Here is a 23,402-nt window from a genome sequence, read left to right on the forward strand (position 1 = left end):
AAGCATATATTTATTTCAGTCAAAAAAATTCTGATTCATTTTTATCTTAAGCAGTATTGAAGAATAAAAACGCTATATGTTTAAAACAAAAGATTTATTGAAGTTAGTTTCTAATTTTCTGTCAGTATGAAAGAACTAACGAACCCTACTTCTAACATTAATGAACACCTTAGTCTATTCTATCCTTTGTATATAATATGTACTAAAAATAATACTGTATGCAAAATACCCATATTTAATATTGTAAGCATTTCAATCTTTTTATTTAAGAAATACAACTTCTAATAGAAGGTTGCGCGCGCAGCAAATTTATAAAGTTACAAGTTTTTCATTATAAAACCGGCATATTTAAAAGTTGATAAGATTACTTCCTTTATTATATTTAAATCTGTAAATATATTTATAAAATAGTAAATCCTATACGATCCTATTAAAATTATATCTATAATTCAAGGGTGTAAGAATAAGGATGCAAAAAATATATTTGGAATTTCATTCCTGTGAATGTTTCATTCATTCGAGTGTAGAATGATTGTTATATTTTACTAACAAACGTAGCAGATGGGCTAGTAGACCAATAATTGTATCGTATAGATCAAATGAGATGGAAGTAGTCAAAATTTACTTTAGAGGAGTATTTTATTTAATATAGGAGTTTACGTCCATCGATCAAGAACATCGGACAGTTGATATTTCTAGCGAATCAACCGGTCCAAAGTCAAAATTGCTTTTCTATCTTGAAGTAATTTATTTTTAGATATTTGAAGACATCATTACGTGAGTCAATTGTCTATTGCAGAATGTTTTTATTATTCTATGGTTTAAAATAAAACTCTGTATGATCTTCAGTACATAATTTATTTATTGGATATGTACAGACAAAAAAAATTAGGACAAATAAAAATTTGGCAATAACTTTTAACAATAGCTAATTTATTTTGTCGTTCGCAAGCCGGATAAATTATCAACAACAACAATGATTTTGGACTTAACTATAGTTCGGACATAACATATATCTAATTTCTAGCAAAAAATGACGTTGCCAGTGCAGCCTGCTATTTTTTAATTATTGTAAGTTGATACAAGAAGATTATTTTCAGGTAAATTATATTTTTTTTTATAATCTGAATTTTCTTTTTGTTTTGATAACAAGGGCAACGCCATAAAATTATATAAAACGATTATCTCAAACAATACGAAGCAAAACCGAAACTACTGGTTCCAAGGAATCGTTTTACAATCCAATCGTTACAAAAATCAATAACAACTTACAAACTAATTAAAATAAATTAATCGATAAATTATTTCTGATAAAGTATGAGCCGCAACAATTTTAATATCATATTAGTGATATAACTTTTTCAGTAATTTTGATTACATACGTAATACACCAATGAGTGCGATTGTGGGTGATGTCATCATGGTTTTGATAAACCGAAAACACTTTTCAAAGCGACCCACAACTGATACGTTCTTGATTTATTAAATAAACAAGGTGTCACAATTATTTGTTTAAAATTGTATTTAAATATAGCACTTATTAAATAAATCGTAAAGTATCACACAATTATACACGTAGCATCTACCAGCGAAGTCCTACATTAGGTACTAATTATTGCTGTAAAATTTCATCTACACATTTATACCACCAAAAGAAAGGCTAGTGAGTGGACAGTCGCGGAGAAAAGTCCATGGAAAAAAACCCGTAACAAAACACAGCAAGAAAGATCTGATGATCATTTTTAAGATATAATTTTTATCCTTTTCTTACATCTAATCCATATTTTATTAACATGGACATTTATCTGCGACTGTACGTAATCTAATAGAATCAATGAGTAAGATGGAAGACGCTTCTAAATACAGCAAAAATGTATGTATTTAATTTAGCATAAATTATGTAACTATAATATCACTTATCACCTAATCTAAGTATGCGTTATATATTTCCTTTAATTAATATATAAATACACTCATATTTCTGGTACCTATTTATTTGGATTTGCTTGTTTATGGTATAATAATGTTTTTTTTTTAATTTTATAATTTGGCACACAGCGAATTATTCATTATAGTGTTACAACAATATAATATTTCTTTATTTGTGATTATGTTGAAATAATGCCTTGCAATGAATAAAGACAATGAAAAAATTTATAGAACAATAAAAATTTTCTACATTGCATTTTTAATTAAACGCAAAATTTAATTTACTAATAAATAATATTGCTTTACAAATCAGTCATGGCTCAGCCTAGAGAATGGTTCTAAATAAGTAATTACACTAAACTCCACATTGAAACGAAGCAACAAATATTTCCAAAAAGATGTGGGTACATTGAATCTTTGGATATAAGCATTCAAGTTTAAAACAGTAACTTGTTCTACTTTACAAATGTAGATAAAAAGAGTTACATAAATGGCAACACATATAGTAGGCACTTTATTAACATTCCAATAATTTAGAATGTAAATGTAATAAATTATTATTATTATTTATTTTTCGTGTTTAAGATTATTGGACCGAATTAAAACGATATTATACAATTCAATTATTACAAAATCATTCAAGTGTTGCAATATTTAAAATACAGTTTTCATCAATTAATTTACTTATTAAAATTCATTTTTATAATAAATAATCTGATATAAATACACGAGTATGCAAGACATTATGGAAACATCATAATGTTTTAAGCGATAGTCAATAGATCACATGCTTATGAACACAAAAAACAGCTCGATTATAGCTATATCTATGTATCTTATACTTGTATATTATATATTATTATTATTATTACTAAACACTGTATCACTTTTAAATTAGACAAATAAAGATTGGTTCCTACTATGATAACATAAATGATTTCATTTGTTAACTGATATCTCTACATAATTCAATGTGAAGTTAAAATCAATCGGCCTTACTTATAAACATTTTTTTAGTTGGTGTTAAATTTCACAGTTTGCTCTCTTTTTGTCATTATTGATTTGACATTCGGAAGAAAGACGCTACAGGCGTAACTTTGTTTAACTAAGCTCTTAACAACATTTATAGATAAAGTCGAAAGTATTTTGTAATTACATTTTGAATAAGGAGTAGATATTATATAGTTATTTATCAATTTCTTATGAACTTAAGAAATTGTCTGATGGTGTGCTTCAAATTACTTCTAAATGCTCTGTTCAATAAATATTTTTATTTTAAAGGAGTTCATATAGCACTGATTTATTAAACAGATACGAGTTATTGTTCTATTATCAACATGTCTGTGTTATTAAGTTTTTTTTTTATTTAATTTTGATTTTAATACAAATAGCAAGACCTTAGTCTATTCGGTTTAGCCCACAAACAAGTTTTAGGATGATTCATTAAAATAGTATTGATACAAAAAGTCGCCTGAGACCTTTTGTTTCTTAAATAATTATATAAAATATATTTTATTTAGCCCTGTATACATATTTGTATAGTTATGATTGCATTCAGATCACCTGTATGTGTACACACACAATATTACCTAAATTGCTCAGTTTAGAATATAATTTTCATAATTTCTTTTAATAATTCGACACAGCTAAGCGAAATAAATTATTTTAAACTTAATACTACCGTGTTTAATATTTCCGTTGTATTCCGTCCTCTCCTTGAACATTTTTCATTTATACTGGCAATACTCGGCATAATATTCACTTTAAAATACACGGAAATAGTATAACACTTTCCCTTATTATATTAATAATTGTGTTCATATTAATATTATAAATGTTCGACTATAGTTAAAAGGGGAACCTAAATGCAGGGAATCTATTCAACTATATTCCATTCTTTTATTAATGAATTTGATTAATTATTATCACATCTATTATTAATGCTCTACGTAGTTTTAAATCGAGATATTTATTTACTTATAAATGTTAAAATAGTTATTCATTGTCGAAGATATAAATATGCGGTGGAACATTCAACTATTTATTTTTAGTAAGAACTGAATTATGAAGGTAAATATTTCTACATGTGATGTATTCAGATTAAAGTATAAAAATAGAATGGAAATAGTCAGGTCTTATCTAACAAGTGAGCCTTATTCTATATTACAGCGTGATATATCTTTATTAATTGAATAATTTATATAATTTAAAAATAACAGTAGACATCTGTGTATACATCACTGAAAGTTTTTTTTAATGAATTGTCTTAATTGGACTAGAGAGTGGTAAACCTTTGTCTATTCTTAGTGATCATAGACAAACCTTATAGAATTTGTCAAGCAACTTTAGATATCAAACCTTTTTTTGTTCTTTGAACGTATATGTCAACGATCACTTCCCGAGGCTTTGCCCCGGCGGTAAACAGAATTCACTATGAGATATCATATGTACATAACTTAGAATTATCGCTTTACAAATAAAACATTTGAGCAGTACACACAGAACAAATAATATAAAACTTTTACGTTTCAAATAAGGGACTACATTAGCATATATAATAACATAACAAGAATTATTCGTTTTGAGGGTAGTTAAAACAACATTTTATAATATAATAGTTCCAATGGTATAAACAAATTATAATATACAATATAGTACCGAGATGGTATCGCATGACAAAATAAATATTTTATAGGCAGACTGAAGTGTTTGATTAAGAAGCATAACTTTTCTTAGGAAGACTTACATTTGATGTTACCGTCCCCGCAACCGCGTGTCCGAGTGCTACTACTCGATATAACCTGAGATATCACCAACGCCCCTTTCTTACCTGCAAGATTATATTAAAAACAAATTCATTATTATATTCACTTAACAGTACGCAATACGTGAAATTCTGCATAAATTAATTTCAATATTGCAAAACACCACAGTCCGAAATATGTTGGATGGTTAATTAATTGCAGAACATTCAGTATAGGACATTCTAATAACTGTATAAGAGTGGATGCTTTATAAAAAAAAGCTAGTTCCAGTCCGCGTTTTAGTGGTTCAGGTACAAGGTTAAATTGTAGCAATAGTATGTTTAAAAATATTAACACAATGATAACAAAACGGTTTTATATATGTAACTAGGTGGGTGAGCACACGGCCTCGCCGGGGCGGTGTGGGTATGCAGCGATACTGACCGGGTCGCGCTAGCTGGGCGCGTGCGCGGACACGCCCGCCAGGTTGAGCAGCGCCTCGGCCGTGCGCCGCTCCTCGCCGCCGCTGTACGAGTGCTCGTCGCGCGCGCAGCGGGAGATCACGAGGTGCGCCTCGGGCGGCAGCTGCGGACCGCAGAACGGTTTATTATTTTGTGTCACATGAGACTACGATTATAATTATTGAATACTTTCATTTTATGGGATTTTGAATCGTCAATTGTGAATTAGAGTCTTGGCAAATTTTAATGTTAATTTTGGAGTTGACTGCATCACGCTGCTGGCAAATATAAGCACATGAAAATCAATAGTGCTAACATAGCACTATTGATGTGTGGTTATTCAGTATGCTCGTGTGTCAGGTGTGGCACGGACCTGGTCGAGCACGGCGGGCCCGTACTTCATGGCGAGCACGGTGGCGGCGGCGAGGTACTCGTCGGCGCCGGGCGGCGTGCGCGTGTCGGCGAGGCGGCGCGCCAGGTACGGGAACAGCTGCGGGTCGGGCGCGTTCTTGCCCTCCGCGCTCTCCGCCTCCACCTCCACCGGCGGCACGGGCTGCCGACCGAACGCCTGCGGACAACGCTTATTATTTATTATGCTTAATTAACAATCATATTGAGTTTCAAGATGGAAATTTTTAATATATAGTTTAAAAATAGATAGTAAATAAGTGTTATAATTTTTATATTAAATACGTGGTACAGAGTTTACCATTCTAATTATATGGTGTTTTTTTCTTTTACTTTAGATGGAACAACCTCTATCATTGAAATAATAATGCCTAACGGTGGGACAGGCTTTACTTTACCTTACTTCATACATAGAATAAGAGAGAAATCCATTCCAACCTCGAGGTATAAACAATGAAAATGTTCGAAATCATAAAATTTAAAGTGAGCCAAAAATAATACGAGAATTTTCTTATTAACAAACTACTTTACTTAAGCTATATATATAGACAGTACCAAACATAAGACACTACGTAATCATGTATCGGAATGACGTCGGTCTTATGACTAACTTATAAAGCAAATCCGGAGGTCCTGGATTCAAATAATATACCCCAGCTAGTCTCCCAAGAGAATGTCCGCCGACATAAGCAGTATGTACAAATTAATAAAGCAATATAACCAACCTGTAATAATGTTGAACGGTGTTGTGGATCGACCGTCCATAGAGATCCTTTACCGAGACCTGGAGCAGCGGCGACCTGTAATTATATTAAAACCACATTACAATCAAGAACATACGGTAAACACTGAATATAATACATCAATGACAATATATTACCTTGTGAAAGCATTTATTTAACGATAAATTATGCCGTACGCTGTTCTTCCAACCCTGAGGAGCGTGCTTGAAGTAAGGAAAGTGTCGTATAATCCAGGCGTAGATCTCCTTTACCGGCAACGCCCTCGCTGGTGCCGCTTCTATGGCCATGAATATGAGGCAAGAGAAGGAGTAGGGGGGCTTTGTGTGTGTGTTCACTGCCGGTGGGGAGGGAGGAGCCTTGCATGGGGTTCGAGGTGGGGATGGGATGCGGGATGTCGGCGGTGGCGTCTTAGACTCTGTCTGTTAACAAAGAATTGAATGAGTTAGTATTATATTTTATTCATTAAATTAATCGTCTTCATTTAAAATGAAATCTTAAGTCAAATTGTTAGTCTAGGTAAAATTTATTATTAATTAAAAACTGAGACCTAAATATTAAGACGTTTGAAGTACATTTCTATGTGAAGATAACATAATATCTGTACTACTTATATTCTAAATAGGAAAGTATCTCTGACTGTCTGTTGCTCTTTCGCGGTCAAACCGCTGAACTGTATTTCATAAAATTTGATATAGAGCAAGCTGGTCCCCAAGAAAGGACATAAGCCTATTTTGTATATATAAGATATATAAGATACTCTAATATATATAAGATAAATTAGAAACGAGGAAGACAGTACGTGAAGGTTTTTAATAACTCGATAAGTACGATTGTCTATTATTTAGGTAACTGGAACATAAACAGTATTTACGTTATATAATAAATTAAACATAGCAGTTTCACTTGAACAAATAACCGAATATCTTGGATTATACAAAAGTATTATTATTATTCTATTTAACTAAGAAAACAATTGTTTTATTACATAAGTGCTGTTTGAGGCTTACTCGAATAAAGAACAAAATGGTAATATTTAACTTCATGTTCAGTTAAGGTTAATTTGCTTTTCAAATTATTATTAAAATTAATCCTACATTTAAAAAAAAATAGTTCTTTACAGTTACAGAAAATAAGTTTGTTTATTACGTTTGCACGTCTATATATAAATACTTTACTAATGTAAATTTTTGTTTTAAAAACAATTTAAAAACTACATATATGTACACGCGTATAGACTCGTCTTATCCAAGGTGCAAGATGAGGAAAAATACCGACGCTCGTAGGAGCCACCGTCAATAAGTCTAGGACAGAAGGTTTCTTAAAAATCTTTTTTGAGAGAGGAGAAGAAAGCCAAAAGCCACCTGGATGGGTATTATACTTATGACGTAGCTGTCCGTAGATATGAATCTGTCTTTTTCGCAAAAATTCTTTGTCTAAGAAAACTCAATAATACTTCGTATAACATGCATAATATCGGCATGGAAACAAAAATATTTTTCGTTATTTTTGTTAATTTAATGAAACCTTCAATCGGCTTAACGCTTCTCCTTACGCTGTCACATGTTTTTTATGTAACAACTTCGCAATGTGTGATATTGATTTAACAAACCTTTGAGGCTGTCCAGGTAGTTTAGCTCGCTTCTAGAAATCGTTACTGTCTTCAGAGTTCAGTTAGCTGTTTCGATTGCTTCATGGTCAAATATAACGCAACTATACATTCTGTTTGACATCAATTCGCATATTTTATGTAAATTTTAGAGAAACTTTGACCTATATTATCAGTGGCGTGTCTATACATTTAAGAGATCAAATATAAAGACATAATTATTATCGAATACTTTCTGAAGGCATGTAATACTGTAAGATTTTTGAAGCATTTACACCAAGGATCTTCAAACTACGCCCCGCAATCCCCCCTATACTCAATATCCCCTATACTAATCAAATATCAAGTACAATATAAATTTGATAAGTTAATGAGGTCATAGATCTTTAAATAAATAGAGAAGTCACTCAGAAAATATATGGATATGAAATACATATTCGTTTTATCAGGTGATAAAACAATAAGCGTTTTGCCTTGAAAAATTAAGACGAAAGCAAAGTTCGAAATTTCCTCGAAAATTGTCGAATGCACTATATCTCCCTCAGCTTCCCTGAACTCGGATGACCGTGTATTATGTACATATGTTCACAGGGAATAGTCGAGATTATTAAGCTGTTTAAAATCTTTGCAGACGTTATCGTTTTACAAAATCTAATTTAAATAAATTAGTCTTATCATTGAGGAAGAGAAGACGCTTTTTCTTACGTAAAAATATATGGAGATAACACAGCTTACTGAAATTATACGACGATTGATAGCAAGTAGGCGTATAATAAATAAATACTTATTATTAATGAAACATTTAATTATTATTTCAATCATATCTCTGGCTAAATACAAAATAGGTTAATGAAAAAAGCCCTCACCTTTTTACTTTTAACTTAAGGAAATATAACTTTACAATACAGTGGATATTCAATTTGACGAAATGTTCCACATTTTTACTTAAAGATGTACTTAATTTTTTTTTGATAAATATCTACAGATTAAGTTACTGAACTGAAGGCTTTACTTAAAAAAAAAAAACTGTTCAAACAATATATATTCGATATAAATTTAAGCTGTTTTATTATGCTAGTTGGCCTTTGTGCCCCCAGAGGCCAATTACAACAGCTCATCATAAGATATTACGTTCGCGTTATATTACTTTGATTTCAGTTCCCGTATAGCTATTACCGGAACATGAAATTCAAGTTTGTCACGTCAAGTCTAAATTTAAAACGGGTGAATATTATATAAAACCTTCTTTCTCTCTTCTGGTATAAGTTATAACTATGCTTTAGTAGATTTTTCAGTTCGACATTACAAAGTCTCATTTAAAATTATATATAAATGAAAAAAAAAAAAACTTAAAACTGGAAGTTCAAATCAAACAGAAAATGTAGGAAAACACGTATTATCATAAATTATTCCGTCGATTGTTTACCAATTGAAGTTGATGACGATTGTCGCATAACACATTCGAAGTTTGTTGAAGATTTCGGAATTATTCCAAAGACCGATATTACCATTTAGGTAAGTATTACCATAATTATATTCAGATTTATTTATACAGTTTATTTAAATATATTCCATACAAAAAATATGTATCAAAATAACCTACCAAGGTTTTAAGATTCAATCGATTTGATATAATCAATGAAAATACAGCCAAAGTAACAAAATTGTTAAGTTAAGTCTTATTTACTTTCCTTGAAAAACTATCTTGAAATAAAAAACAATCTGTCACATTTATTCAATATTACTAGTTAGTATAACGCGACTCTGTATTATATCCACGGACAATCATTGGGAAAGATGCCAATGTGTAAATTGATACGATGTTAGTTTCTTTATTCTTATTACAAAAAAACGTATCCTTTGTCATGTTTAAGGATTTTACTCGATGTAGTTACGTATCATATTTAATCAAATTCGAAACTGTTAAAATAAGTATTTATAATATTAGTGAATTTTAAACGGGAATTATTATAATTACCGTTTTAAATAAAATTGTCAATTGATTATGCTAATTCGTCTGCTCTACTCTGATGAGGGGACCGTCGTGTTCACACACGAGAGAATGTTACATATAAAAATAAAACGAATACTAATTATAGATACTAAAAATAAATACTCATTAAATAGAACAAAGGTAAATATTTATAGTAGCGCAACTTACCTTTACAATTACTTGACTACTAATCATTTTAGTGTCTTCCATGTCGCCCTTTGTCAGATTTATACCTGTAATATAAGAATGAAACTTTATTGCACGACCAAGTCCTATGGAAGGAGACATCGATTTTTACCTTTCTGATTCTATACAATATTTTGATGTAATTCAATAAATGTAGCGTAAATATAAAACTATTTAAAGACGCTCTACGAGTTATTAAATCGATTCTATAAAAGTTAAATTACGTCACAGCAAACTGCCGACGACTTGCGCGCTGTCACAAAGAGCTTAAGCTCCTTTTATTAACAAGTGAAACTAAATGTTATATTTCAACTGCGATTGTATTAAAATGAAATCACTTTTGGATACGAATTGCTAAGTTTGCTTGTTATATTATTTTAGTTAAGCCATTGAAACTACTACAACTACTTATGTGTGCGAATTTTATGTAGCAATCCATAAAAAAGCCTAGTCTCTTCTTAAGGCCCACAACGCTGGCGACATACGTTTCTTAAAGACTCTTTACTTTAGAAATAAATGAATTATAAACCCATCATGCGCTTAGTCTTAAATCAATGGTGCTTTCTATCTTCGGTTTACTCTGACAAATTCTTTTAATTGAGCTATTTTTCCCTATACTTACTTCTAATGTATTTCACATACCTCTTAGCAAATTTCTGTCTTGTAACCAACTTAAGCTCGTCAAGTCGTCGTCGTGGTCGGCCGGTGGTAAGTTACCTGCATTGCCGCCACATGCCACCCTTTTTTAGAAAATATATATTTTAAATTGATAAATTATAATATACATACATACTTAAATATTGATAAACATATTATAATCAAAAACTATATCTTATTCATGCTTTTCATTTTGGCCGGATTATACAGTCACTCTATTTAAACCATAGAAATTAGAGGATTGCAATATTGGGATATCAATCAATGTCTTTCAATAACAGTCTAATAACTCATCTTATATGTTTATTTAATTCAGTGATAAGGAAACGTCTTCCTTGTGAGCGTAATCGTTTCACGTTATAACTTGCGTATTATATTTCATACAATGTTTCAAACAAACACTAGTTTTATGAATAAAACTAGTACTGCAAGTAAAATAATGAAATAAAGTATTGCAAGGCAGAAAAATCTAAAATTAAATTAAGAACGGTTCGGCACCAGAGTCTCGTATTCGCGAAATGTGTAGATTTTAATATTGTGAATCTAACTGCATTCCTTTTTCAATTTGTATACAATTACGTTTTCTTTTTAATTAAATAAAATATATTATCTGTGCTGAAATTCGAAACTTACTTAGTTTTTACAAACGTAATTACCTATAATATTTAGAATTCATTGAGTATATTTAATTTGAATTTAGAATGCAAAAGCAACGAATTACAATACATTTACATTTTAAGATTACCTTTAAAATCAACAAAAAGTACAAAGATAATACTTATGAAACTTTAATCAGAAGGTAACGATGGTTAGGGAAATACCCAAAGCGTCATAGACATTTAAATGGATGGCTAAAGCGGTATTTTACCATCGGAAGTTTACTTAGAACGATGATGTGGTCACATTGAAACCTTTTACTTTTCAATATACCCACATTAAAGTTATTTAAAACAGACAATACAAAATATATAAATATTTGTGGGATTGTTCTCCTAATCGATTTCGCCACGACGACTATCGTCAATTGAAATAAAACTAGTTTTTAACGGATTTAATCGCGTATATTAATTATTTTAACATCCCGACGTTTCGAGCACTTTGCATTGTTCGTGGTCACGGGCAGACTCGTCAATACTATATCGTCAAGGGACTATCGTCAAGTTCGACTAGCCATTGCTCGGGATGTATTACAGTGCACGAGTGTACTCGCGCAAACACAAATTTACGCTTTATTCCATCTCTCTTACAGGTTGATGGGACGGGAAATTCGACACAACCCGAACAACGTCGGCCCTTGCTCCTGACCAACGGCTGTACGCGGTTTCCAAGCTACGGAAGTGTACACACTGCCAACTTCTAGATTCCGGTCTGCTATTGAGAGTATCACGAAAAAAAAAAGACTTCGGAAATAAACTCAAAACTCGGAGCCTTATAAGCTAATCACTAGACTGCTGGAAGTCGATCGGCATTGCGACAAATACCTATTAAATTATTAGCTATATTCTACCTATCAATCCTATTGGCGTCAAATGTACTTAATTAAAAAAAAATCAATGTCCTAACTCCTAGTCATCAAATAGTCATAAATACAATCTATTTCTGTATTTTAATACGGCTACTATTAATGAAATTAACGCATATCTAAGTACCAACAATGTTTTTGTAAGATGTGTGCACTGCACAACTTTAATATTGCCACAAACGTCATTGGAATTTGCAAACACTTAATAGGAGGAACCAAATCATTGACTACGAATTCATATTCAAAAAAATGCTCATGCATTTTAAAAAATACCTATTGTAAAGTTATTAAACGTCAATCTATTCCTGATATACGGGGCTAGTCAAAGTGCACTCTAGAAATATCGAAGTGATTTTAAACTTCGCTTTCGTCTAAATTATTCAACACAATAATGTAAGTGTTGATCACGTCATCGAATACGTATGTAATTTCCATACAATTTGGCCTTTCTACAAACGAAATCGTCATTCGTTATTCGTTATGTGACTGTCTAGACCCGCTGGCCAGCTCGTGATCATAGAAATGCAACTGTCGAAACGTTAGGCAAAATGTATGATCGCTCATCGCGGTTAAAATCTCAGCAATATTGATTTAAATGCGTACATATATTTTTTAGTTTGAAATAACTTCGGAACAGTCGCTTATAAAGATTTGATGCCGATTGATTCCACTTGTGAGGGGAGAATTTTCGAAAATATAATTTAAATTGAGTAGCATTCTTACTAAAATACAATTTTTTTTTCAAAAACTGTAAAATTTTGTAACAGCCCGTCATAATCATAGGTACACTTTTTATAACGTTACATAGCTTATGACGTTTCTATAATTCTGCTAATGTATCTTTATACTCTCTATGAAGTATTTCCTTATTAAAATCGCTCGAGACGCGTAATTTTCACTTTGACGATAAACGCAGTAAAATTAATAACATCTCAAATACCACTGTCGATTCGAAGCATCGAATAGATTTGATAGTATGTACCAATATATTGGTCATACTTTATTGTATTCTTAAAAATACATCTTGTATGAGATACATTTATAATCACGCGATTTTTTCATACTCAAGGTTACCACGTTACCCGGTAACCTAAAATACGATAAGAACGTATTATCATTAAAAACGTTCGGTCACTTGTCATTGATTGATGATATAAAGCAGACTAAATCGCGTTACATTAGATAAAATAGCTTAAAACTGTTACCTGAACATACGAAGATATGATAGCGTTCAACCAATAAAACATCAGTAATTAGTTGATTATTTGTTCTCAATTGCATTTTACGTATCATTCGTATTAAAAATAAAACGCCTGATGTAACATTATACGTTAATTAAGGAATTAGTTGCTTTGCTTGTAATTTATTATTTAGTGACGTTGTAGATTTAACATTCTACTAAAACGACTGCAGTAGTATCAGCGAGCATTTTAACTTATTTAAATTTGCTTGAGAACTTGTTAGGTACACAAGTTATTAAGTATGTATCTAGACTGGTTTTCAAAGAACCTTTTGAAACATATTAAATTTATTGCTTTTAAGCGTCACGACTCGTCTAAAATGCAAGACATAATAATTTAATTTACTAATATTTTACTTCTTAAAAAGCATTTCGATTGATTAATATAATTACAGTGCTTAAGAGAATTGACTACTACTACAAAGATGTAGATACATTAGTTAACAGACAGTGAAGCGTTGCATTAATGCATAATTATATTTCCTGAATGACATCTAAGTCATATAGGAAATGAAAAGCCTATGTTTCGCTTACGAAACATAGGCTTTTCATGGCTCTTAAGCCGGTCGTGGATCAGAAAGTAGTAAGTTCATGACAGTTCAATCGACTTCATATACAAGCAGCTAGGGAAAAGCGTTAAAGTATCAAAATATAACTTACGCAGGCTGCGACGTGTCCATATCGGACTCGTCTGAGGCATCGTCTATGTCGTCGAAGTTGTCAATGACGCGGCCGGAGACCTCAAGCCGGCGTAGTGATCGACCACTAGAGGCCACGTGCCTCGCGATCTGGCGGATGAGGCGGCGCGGGAGCGGTAGTGACGCTCGGGCCCCTCTAGCTGGGGAGCCTCCACGTTCGCCACGCATGGGCGCCATCTAGGAACAAACGGATTAAAATACATCAAATTTTATATCCATCAATTTGTCTTTGGCTAAAATTATTTAATGCTATTCGTTTTTGTAATTTTCATCGCCTTCAATGTTAAAATAAAATCGAATCCCTCCCTATATTTCTAAATGATGTGCAAATACACACCGTTTATCAAAACAATATAAATTCTACTTATAAATGACGATTTAATTAAAACAATCACAATAATTAAATAATTTAAGGGGACTACATGAGCTAAATGCAAGTTTTATAATGCAAAAAAGTATATGATCCAATGCAGTAAACCAAATGAAAAAAAGATATGATAATCTTCAGGATACATGCTAAGAATTTGTTATTTTGAAAACATGATGTAATTAATTTGGTACGATAGAAAAAAATCACAAAGTTACCTCTAAAAAGATCTTTTAATCAATAATAACTATACTTATATACGTTCCATAATTCTGGTTTTTTGTCAGATTATTCTACAAGCAATATACTATTTAACCTGGGTGTCACTTTTTTAGTAAAATCAATAGATTTTTTTTAAATCCGATATTCTTATTTTCGAACAAAATACGTACGCATGTGTGCGTAAACGCCGTGTACAGACAATGCCGGCCGAGGCCTGATGCTATACAGACGTGTCGATCTTTTCGCCGCATCATTCATTACGTTACGAGATATTTTTTTGTAATTTTAATTGTAAATTCATTGTTTCATGTTTTCTTATAATAAATTTTATTCTTTCTTGTAAATAAATATATTAAGTTAAAATAGTGTAGTAGTAATTAGGCATTTGTTTTTTTATTATATTATTTGTTATAAATTTTAATTGTGTAAATATGGGAAATAAAGTGAAACGCGTGAGGAAAACTAAAAAACGTTTATATAAATCAAGCGCCGAACATACATATGAACGATATTAAAAGGTAAGAGTATTTAATTAGTAAACATATTTTTTTTTTATAAATTATGAATATTGAAAACATCTATTAGAAAAATGTGCAATCAGTTCGCATATAATCAGATTTTTCGAGCCATTCTTAATAATTACGATAGAGTATTTGGTCAAAGGAAGGAAAACATCAATTGACTTTCATGTGGATCAAGTGTCTACATTCGATCCCCATGAACTCGAAGCATTTTTTTTTCTTTATAACTACTATGACATATTAAGATACATATTTTTTAAATACATAATTTTATAATTAATAAAAATGTAATTACTAACATATATTTATTTTTTACAGAATAAAGAAAGTCGAAAACAATAACACGGAAGCTATTTATATTGCGTAAGAGTTTAATTTTATCGATTGTTTATAATAAGAATTAAAGTTATGTATGAACTAATTTTAATAATAATAAAAAAAAGTAAAGTCGTAACAAAAAAAATGTAATTGTTGTGAACCAGAGAACTAGAATATTTAGAAGTGTCATTTGTACGTAATTCATAAATTTAAATTTTTTTGTAACGTCCGCCATATTGGATTGAATATAGCAGCAATTCATGAATCGTGCATTGTCATCGAGATTAAATATGTGTGCCAACTTTCAGCTCAAAGTGGGTGTAATATTTATTCCAAGATTCCAGGACATATGTAATAACATTAATACATACAAGTGAAAATAAATAAAAAAATTTAAAAAAAAATTAACACAAAATGTTTTTTTTTTGTACTAAATATAAATAAAAATATTTTAAGTTTAATTAAATCAGTTTTATTTTTTAATCATTTTCGAATAACAATCAAAAGCAATACAAATAATTCTAATATCCTATCTATTTTTATGAGATTTATGATTAAACCTATTATGATTAACCTTTCATTCATCAATGATTCAACCAAATCGAATTGACAACATTTTTTTCTAGTAAATATTTAGATTTTTTTTTTTAAATTGAATATATATTTTTTCTTTATGAACCAATATTAATAAAACGAACAAATACTACGCCATATGTTACCCCACGGTCACTACACTACAGATTTCGAACACTTACGATTTTATTATATAAATAGATCATTAAAGTTTAATAAAATGTTAAAAATTGGTATGTTTCAATATTTAGTATAAGAACTAATTGTGGTATAATAATATAAATAATAGAAAAAAAAGGTTAAAACTAACTGTCTATTTTATTGTGTACAAAATATAAATAAAAATATTGTAAGTTTAATTGAATCTGTTTTATTTTATAATCATTTGTTAACTAACATCGAAAGAAATAAAAATAATTCTGTTGTCCTATCTATTTTTTATGAGATTTATGATTGATCTTACGTCGCTCGGTTTGGCGCCATCTATTAGAATATTTGGGCGTAATCTCGTTACCTCGCTTAACCCTTAGTACACGGGCTTGCCGTTTTTGTCGATTTTGTAAGTGTGTGCGTGCGATTCTCAAGGGCACTTAGCTCTTGTAGTCCTCTTAATGTAAATTAATTCAGGAAACATCCTCAATTAACTAAATTGCTACTTAAATGGCATTATACTAAACGTTAAATCATTTTAACTTAAAGATCGAATCCGATTTCTCAAGACATCGTAAATCCGGACACATGCGATAATTAGGTACTAGTTAAAAATAAATGTCGAACGATATAAATACAATCGTTACACGCTAATTCTAACTTTACCGGTACCTCGACATTATAGTCAGATTACAGTTATAGTCAGATCATATAATCAGATCGACCACTTCAATAAGAATTGGTCAATATTATCAATCATCGCTATAAATGACGATCGCGTATCTATGCAATCGTGTTGCTTAGACAATCTAGAACTCAACACATCAAAATAACTGAGTATTTAAAGCACAGCAAATAATGCTGAAGATTTAAGAAAAAAACACGCAAATATTATACAAATAATAGAATTGTTACCCGACCTTGACTTGGAGGTTTAATATAAATCAATGCAATCCTAAATATAGGCCGGGCTCAATAGAGCATTTCGAATTACTATTTATTTTCCAACATGTCTATATTTACGGCACACTGACCGACTAACTGACATTCCAAGACGTTGGCACAAAACGTAGCAACGTTTTGATAAAACAATTTTTACGGATGCCGAGAACTATTAGATATTTTCATCGTTGTGTAATAATATATCGATAAAAAATGAAGATCTGAATAGCGTGTTTATCTTTTCGCAACGTTAGGTTGAGATTGCACCTTATCGTAGCGGAGCGCGGTGAAGTAAATTTTAATACAATAAATATTTACATAAACAATAAGAACCAGTCGTGACACTACAATCTGATTAACAAGTTCAATTGAACGGTTGATGACGTCCTTATATGAAATATGAAAGTGTTGATGTAGGCAATGAGCCTGTTTGCCCCCTTCTACAGAAATGTAACGCGTATCATGAAGGGGAAAATTTATATACATCTTTGAGCACCTTATGAAAATTCAAAGTATTTTAAACATCCTTTCCGCTATGTTCATTGAATTGATAATAATGTGTGAAATTATATATTAACGACAAATATTTGTTACATATAGGTACTCATCATCTGGTAGAGCTCATTTGGTAGAGCGCTACGCTATTGTAAATAAAAAAAAAAATACTAATTTCGTTAATAATATAGATAATCCTAATAACTACAACACTATAGAAGTTTATTAAAAGCATTCGCGGTGACGATGCTTTAAATTTTTGCTTTTACATGGTATTGAATTAGTTTTAAGAATGACAGACCTTGATATTGACGGATATTTATAATACCACATGAAAAAAGAAATTATTCGTCATTTGAAATACCTAATCCACCTTAAGTGATTATTATACTGTTTCTTTACACAAACAAGGATCGGTTCATGTAATAAAATTATACGCACATGTTGGTATAAATAAAGGATAGAGGCAATTTTCGTAAAAAAAACCGGATAAAGTTTTAAACGTTGGCTAAATCCGGCCATAAGCTATAACTATTAACTTCATACATTCTGTGGTTCTAACGAAACGCACCATATAAAACCGTACAATGTTATCAAAAACTGTGGTTTTGTCTTCGGTATTGATAAAATTTAAACGCATTTTTTTTAATATACAGAAATGTTTCTAAATATTTAATTGGTAGAACACGATTTAATCTACTTTGTTTGGTACCAGTTACCAACTTTATGTTACGAAACTGTGACTAATTTTACAAAATCTAGGGGAAATAGTAATTTAATATAATTGCACTTAATTAACCGTTTCTTGTCGGTTCTTCTCCGTAGAAACATAATTCCGAACCGGTGGTAGCTTGTAGAATATCATCGCTTTTGATTTACGTAGGAGACAGAAACTCTACAATCTTTTTACAGAGTACCCTGTACAATCAATCAAGTACACAGTTAATTTCTATCCGCCGTAAACAAACAACAATATACTTGAAGTAAACAATAAACATGATTGTTTCATATTAATATGTAGACACGTGTACAACTTAGTGTTATGTTGGCGTTTTCTATGAAAAAGTGGTGAGATTTAATAATTCTAATCGGTACCGGTTCTAATTCTTTATTCGATTTGAAAGTGATGGTCCGTTGGTGCCCCGCTGTATTGGTGACATTATTATAGCCTTGACCCCTGCAATGGTGCATATCTAAATCATGCCTCTTTAACGCCTTTATGCTTGTTTATCTAGAATTAAACTCCAAGGACTCTGAACGTTAGGGTTTCTGTCGCGTAGGCGAGTAGATCTCAAAACATGTAGACATTTTCTTTTTGCTTGAAATTGTTATTGTTGTTTGAGCGTCTCTTCCTACCCTATGAATAACGCTTGCTCTGAAGTTGGCTCTGGTTATAATGTCTATCTATAGTCTTCTATTATATGTCACTTTATCCGCAGGTATAGAAAAAAATGTATAATTTGTTAGTCACCGATACAAGTTAACGTTCCATGAAGTAACATACAAATCTTTCAAAATTAAAAGTGATAAGTAAAAGAAAATTACCCACTGCTGGAGTTTCTCATATAAAAACTTAGGCTAGAGCTTTAGGAGGTTATTCCTCCGCGCTGTTCCAATACGTGTTGGTGGGATACATATTATGTGGCAGTATTTCATCCGACTAGTGGGACGGCTCGACGGATGCGTGCGAATACAATTTTATTTAAATTGATTATGTCATTTATCTTGCGGATACAAAACCTACGGTACAAATATTACGTCACTATTAATACTAAACGGTAGATCGTACAAATCGAACTTATAAGAAATATTTAAGACGTAATCAAGTCATTAGCACGTATTTACAGTATGGCATTGTATTTATTGCCTTTTTTAAAATTCATATAACGAGGTCGTAAAATGATTATGTCCATTTTGACATGATAATTTAAGCTTCCGTTCTAAGTAGCGTTTGATTGTATTATTGAGATCATATGCGTTCAGAATAAACAAGCTCACCTTACACCTTTCTAAAGTTTTTTATACATTCATTAAGTCTTTATTGCGATGACAGATTTATTCGACTACATTACCAAAACGTTAATTTGTAGTTTTAAATTTTAAACAAAATGAAAAATATTTACTATTTTGAATGACTTGTAATTAAGTAAATTTGAACGCACTTGAAACGTGATGGAAGCAAGTATTAGGGAAGTGACATGGCACGTGTCCAATTGGTATGCGGAGCTGCGCTGTACCAACTACCAACGAGTGCATCTAACATGACTATGTAAAATCGGTACTTCCGTCAACTGCAAATAACATAGGGAATTAATTCGTTATATGAAATTGGAGATGTATTCACGTAAATGGTAACATTAAAAAATAAGAACACTTCTTTCAATATTATTCAATCATATTTTTACCTGAAATATTTGATGATAAGAATAATTGAGAGGAATTATTAAAGATCGCACGCCACTGCATGTTCGGTTTAAAGACATTTATTTCTCATAAAGAACACAAAAAATTATATTCTTTATTAAAGTTAAGTTCATAAAACATCGGATCATTAATAACTATATATTTATTGTAAGACGCATGCGAAGAAAGTTAATTTAATTCGGTTACTAGCTCGTATACAATCACGGAAAAAGTCAAACATAAAAATGGCGATGCAACTAGAACATTCTCTACACTACTAAACTACGTTTAATGACTTTATCGATCACTTTTCTGTCCTAAATTGTATGTATGTTGGAATGTATCAAGACGATAGTCATTGAAATTAATAAATTGTCAATATGTTACACAAAAGCACCGTCGGAATGACGTGGTAATCAGTCAACATTTCACACATCTGTATCTCGCAAACGGGACGTACACAATGCATCATGTAGGTATTATCCTTTTTGCGTCTTCTTATTAATGATCAGCTTTCTTTCAAAGGCGAATGTAAGAAATTACATTATTGTAAGAAAAAAATCTATATGTATATAAATCAAATTGAAATATATTAAATCATAATGATTCACTTAAATATGTTCACAGATAAAAAATGAAATAACTATAATATATTGATTTGATTTGTACAAAACAGCCACATTATGTAAATTATTAACAGCAGTACAAAAACAAATATAAGGTATAACTAAATTTGTTTGTTATTATCCTTATTTTGAATAACTCACCAAGCTTGTAATGTACAATGCACACACAAGACATCATGCATAACCAACGCTGTTAAAACATTGCCAAATATAGGATTTTTTTGATGTGATGTAAGTTCTTTAATAATTTATTTAATAGTAATTTACATGACAAATGTTAATAAATTCATGTTAATTATTGTTTCCTATTTGAATAAGTAGAATTTTAATTAGTGACTTTTAATGATAGTCTGAGAAATATAATCTTTTGCTCCAAAAAATTTAGATAAGTAGATAAAAACTTTATTGCACTCAATTACAAAAAATAACAACCTTGTTGTTATTTTCAAGAAGAAAAGAGAAAATAATAAGTAGCAGTCACAACATTTAGTACAACTCTGTTTTTACTGACAGTTTTTTTTCAATATTCAATCATTTCAATGACAAAAAATGAAATATGTTTTCTAAATAATTATCATAAACTTCTGAGATTACGAATGATAAATTGTTAATGAGAATTATTTTATGGATAATACAATCCCATTGCATATTATAATTTAAAACTTTTATGTCATTTTTTATATATATAATAAATTAGATCACATTATTTTTTATTACAATAATCGATGACATCCTAAATTTGTATCTAGGCACATAGTTATCATAAAGTAAGATTATGTGGCCTTGGTATCACTGATATTGATATAGCCTAATGTAGTGAGTTGTTTAAGTCAAACATACGGAGAGTGATAAATATTACAGAAAATATACTTATAAATAACAATACAGTGTTATTTGATAGTAGAGCATTGTTTTCTGGGTGACAATTATTTTTAGATTTACTTCAGGAAGTAGAGACAAGAAAAAAGTAGGTCATGCAAAGGTGTGGGTATTATTAATAGATTAATTTCTATAAAACAATTAAATATAAATAAAATCTCAACTGATCTTGTGTAATATTATCCTTAATATTAAAGACCAGATTTAAAAAAAAAACTAATGCTTACCATTTCAGCATGTAAGGGTATGAGCACAAAGATCACGCAAAAAGCACTCAGGAATTTAATAATGTTATGAATATAATTGTATTGTCTTTTATCTTTAAGTAGTACGTAACACGCAAAAATACTGACGCGTGGTCGATGTGATGTAACAATGATTACCATGTGTTTTTGTATTCATTGGGTCAGCAGTGGCGTCAACAGCGTGTTGCTAGGAAACTGGATTTCAGAGTGCGACCGCGTGCGCGATGAACCTTCTACGTGGACCGCCGCGTGCAACGCCGTATGCACGTGCCGACGCGCAATACGAAGGGCCATTACATAACTAGAGGGACAACAAATGTCTACTACACCTCCAAGGATATCGCAAATACGAGTCGCATGCCACTAGTTCCATATTTAGATGGAGCGCCAGCTCTACTACCTTTCTACGTTCCTCTTGCGTCCCGTCACATTTTTAGAACCGCATGTAAACGACACCAAACGCTTCGTTTATTGTTAAACAGACGCAACGTGATATCAATTATTTCTTATTGAGGGAGCAAAATCCAAAATGCGCAAATAGATATGAGTGCGTCGTCTTTTTATAAATGAATTTAATTTCACATCTTACAAAATCTTTTTCATATGAAGTCTATGCTCAAAGGAATGATATAAAGAATACTCACTTTTTTGATGAGTTGTTTGTTGTATGCACAAATTAGAAATTAATAATAAACAGCATTCCGCGGCCTCCGTACTTGAAATCAACACTCAACAAACACTTAACACCCAATCTATCCATAAACTAAAGAGTAACCTACATAAATAAACATATGATCTATACTTGTCTTTACTATGATTATTGACAGCTCGATAATACCGAGCGTCATACAAATGTCTATAAGGAAACTTAAAAAATTCAATGAAGTCGGATATGTGGCAGAGACCTTCAATTCAGAAGTCCGATTTATGATTATTCATGTATTGCTTCTTATTATTTGTTGAGTTTGAGCTTTTATTCGAAGAAAGTGATTAATATTAGTATTCATGTGTAGCTTTAGCCTTACACTAAAGGCTCATTCGCACATAAAGTTACTAAATAATGAATAAGACCACTGCCAAGTATTTCATAGAGACAATGAAATTGTATTCCTACAAATCTAACATTATTGCTGCAATGTATGGTAAAACTAAATTAAACCAAAATGAATTTATAAATGTTGATTTAATTACTAGTAAGCACCAAATTAGACTCATGAACTGTAATGTCTCTAAAACTGTAATAGTCTCTCAATTTACACTCCAGTCCAACCATTGCATTCGCAGATTGTATATCATATATCGATTCTCTTCGACTTTCCTGGATTGGGTGATGTTTATGCATAGCACTTTGTTATATTTACCTCAATAGCCTGGATGTGATCAGCGACTGGTTACATTATTGGGTACTGTACTTTCAACCTTCAATCATCCAAATATTTATTTTATTATGATACGTAGAGATCCATTGTACACA

The 23,402-nt window shown here is 31.1% G+C and overlaps 1 protein-coding gene across 3 annotated transcripts; it reads right to left on the bottom strand.

Annotated features, from left to right (window-relative positions):
- Positions 1–839: 839 nt before the first annotated feature.
- Positions 840–22,680, bottom strand: LOC125068911 (forkhead box protein N3-like). 3 transcript variants are annotated; one of them, XM_047678288.1, is made up of 9 exons: positions 22,573–22,680; positions 14,150–14,364; positions 10,713–10,810; positions 10,053–10,117; positions 6,423–6,704; positions 6,268–6,342; positions 5,508–5,702; positions 5,118–5,258; positions 840–4,759 (listed from the first exon to the last, which is right to left on the bottom strand). In XM_047678288.1, exons 2-8 carry the CDS (start codon positions 14,362–14,364, stop codon positions 5,127–5,129), a joined length of 1,062 nt encoding a protein of 353 aa, XP_047534244.1. In that variant the 5' UTR covers positions 22,573–22,680; the 3' UTR covers positions 840–4,759; positions 5,118–5,126. The 3 variants fall into 3 exon arrangements, with proteins under 3 accessions (XP_047534244.1, XP_047534242.1, XP_047534243.1); XM_047678286.1 differs by lacking the exon at positions 22,573–22,680 and adding an exon at positions 22,067–22,231; XM_047678287.1 differs by lacking the exon at positions 22,573–22,680 and adding an exon at positions 21,911–21,928.
- Positions 22,681–23,402: the final 722 nt, after the last annotated feature.

This window comes from Vanessa atalanta, chromosome 14, assembly GCF_905147765.1.
Source record: "Vanessa atalanta chromosome 14, ilVanAtal1.2, whole genome shotgun sequence".
Classification (NCBI taxonomy): domain Eukaryota; kingdom Metazoa; phylum Arthropoda; class Insecta; order Lepidoptera; family Nymphalidae; genus Vanessa; species Vanessa atalanta.

Coding starts and splice junctions, on each gene's coding strand:
- LOC125068911 (XM_047678286.1), bottom strand. Junction 10,118..10,712: donor AGACAGAAATTTGCTAAGAG/GTATGTGAAATA, acceptor CTTATATTACAG/GTATAAATCTGACAAAGGGC. Junction 5,259..5,507: donor GGCCCGCCGTGCTCGACCAG/GTCCGTGCCACA, acceptor TGCGGTCCGCAG/CTGCCGCCCGAGGCGCACCT.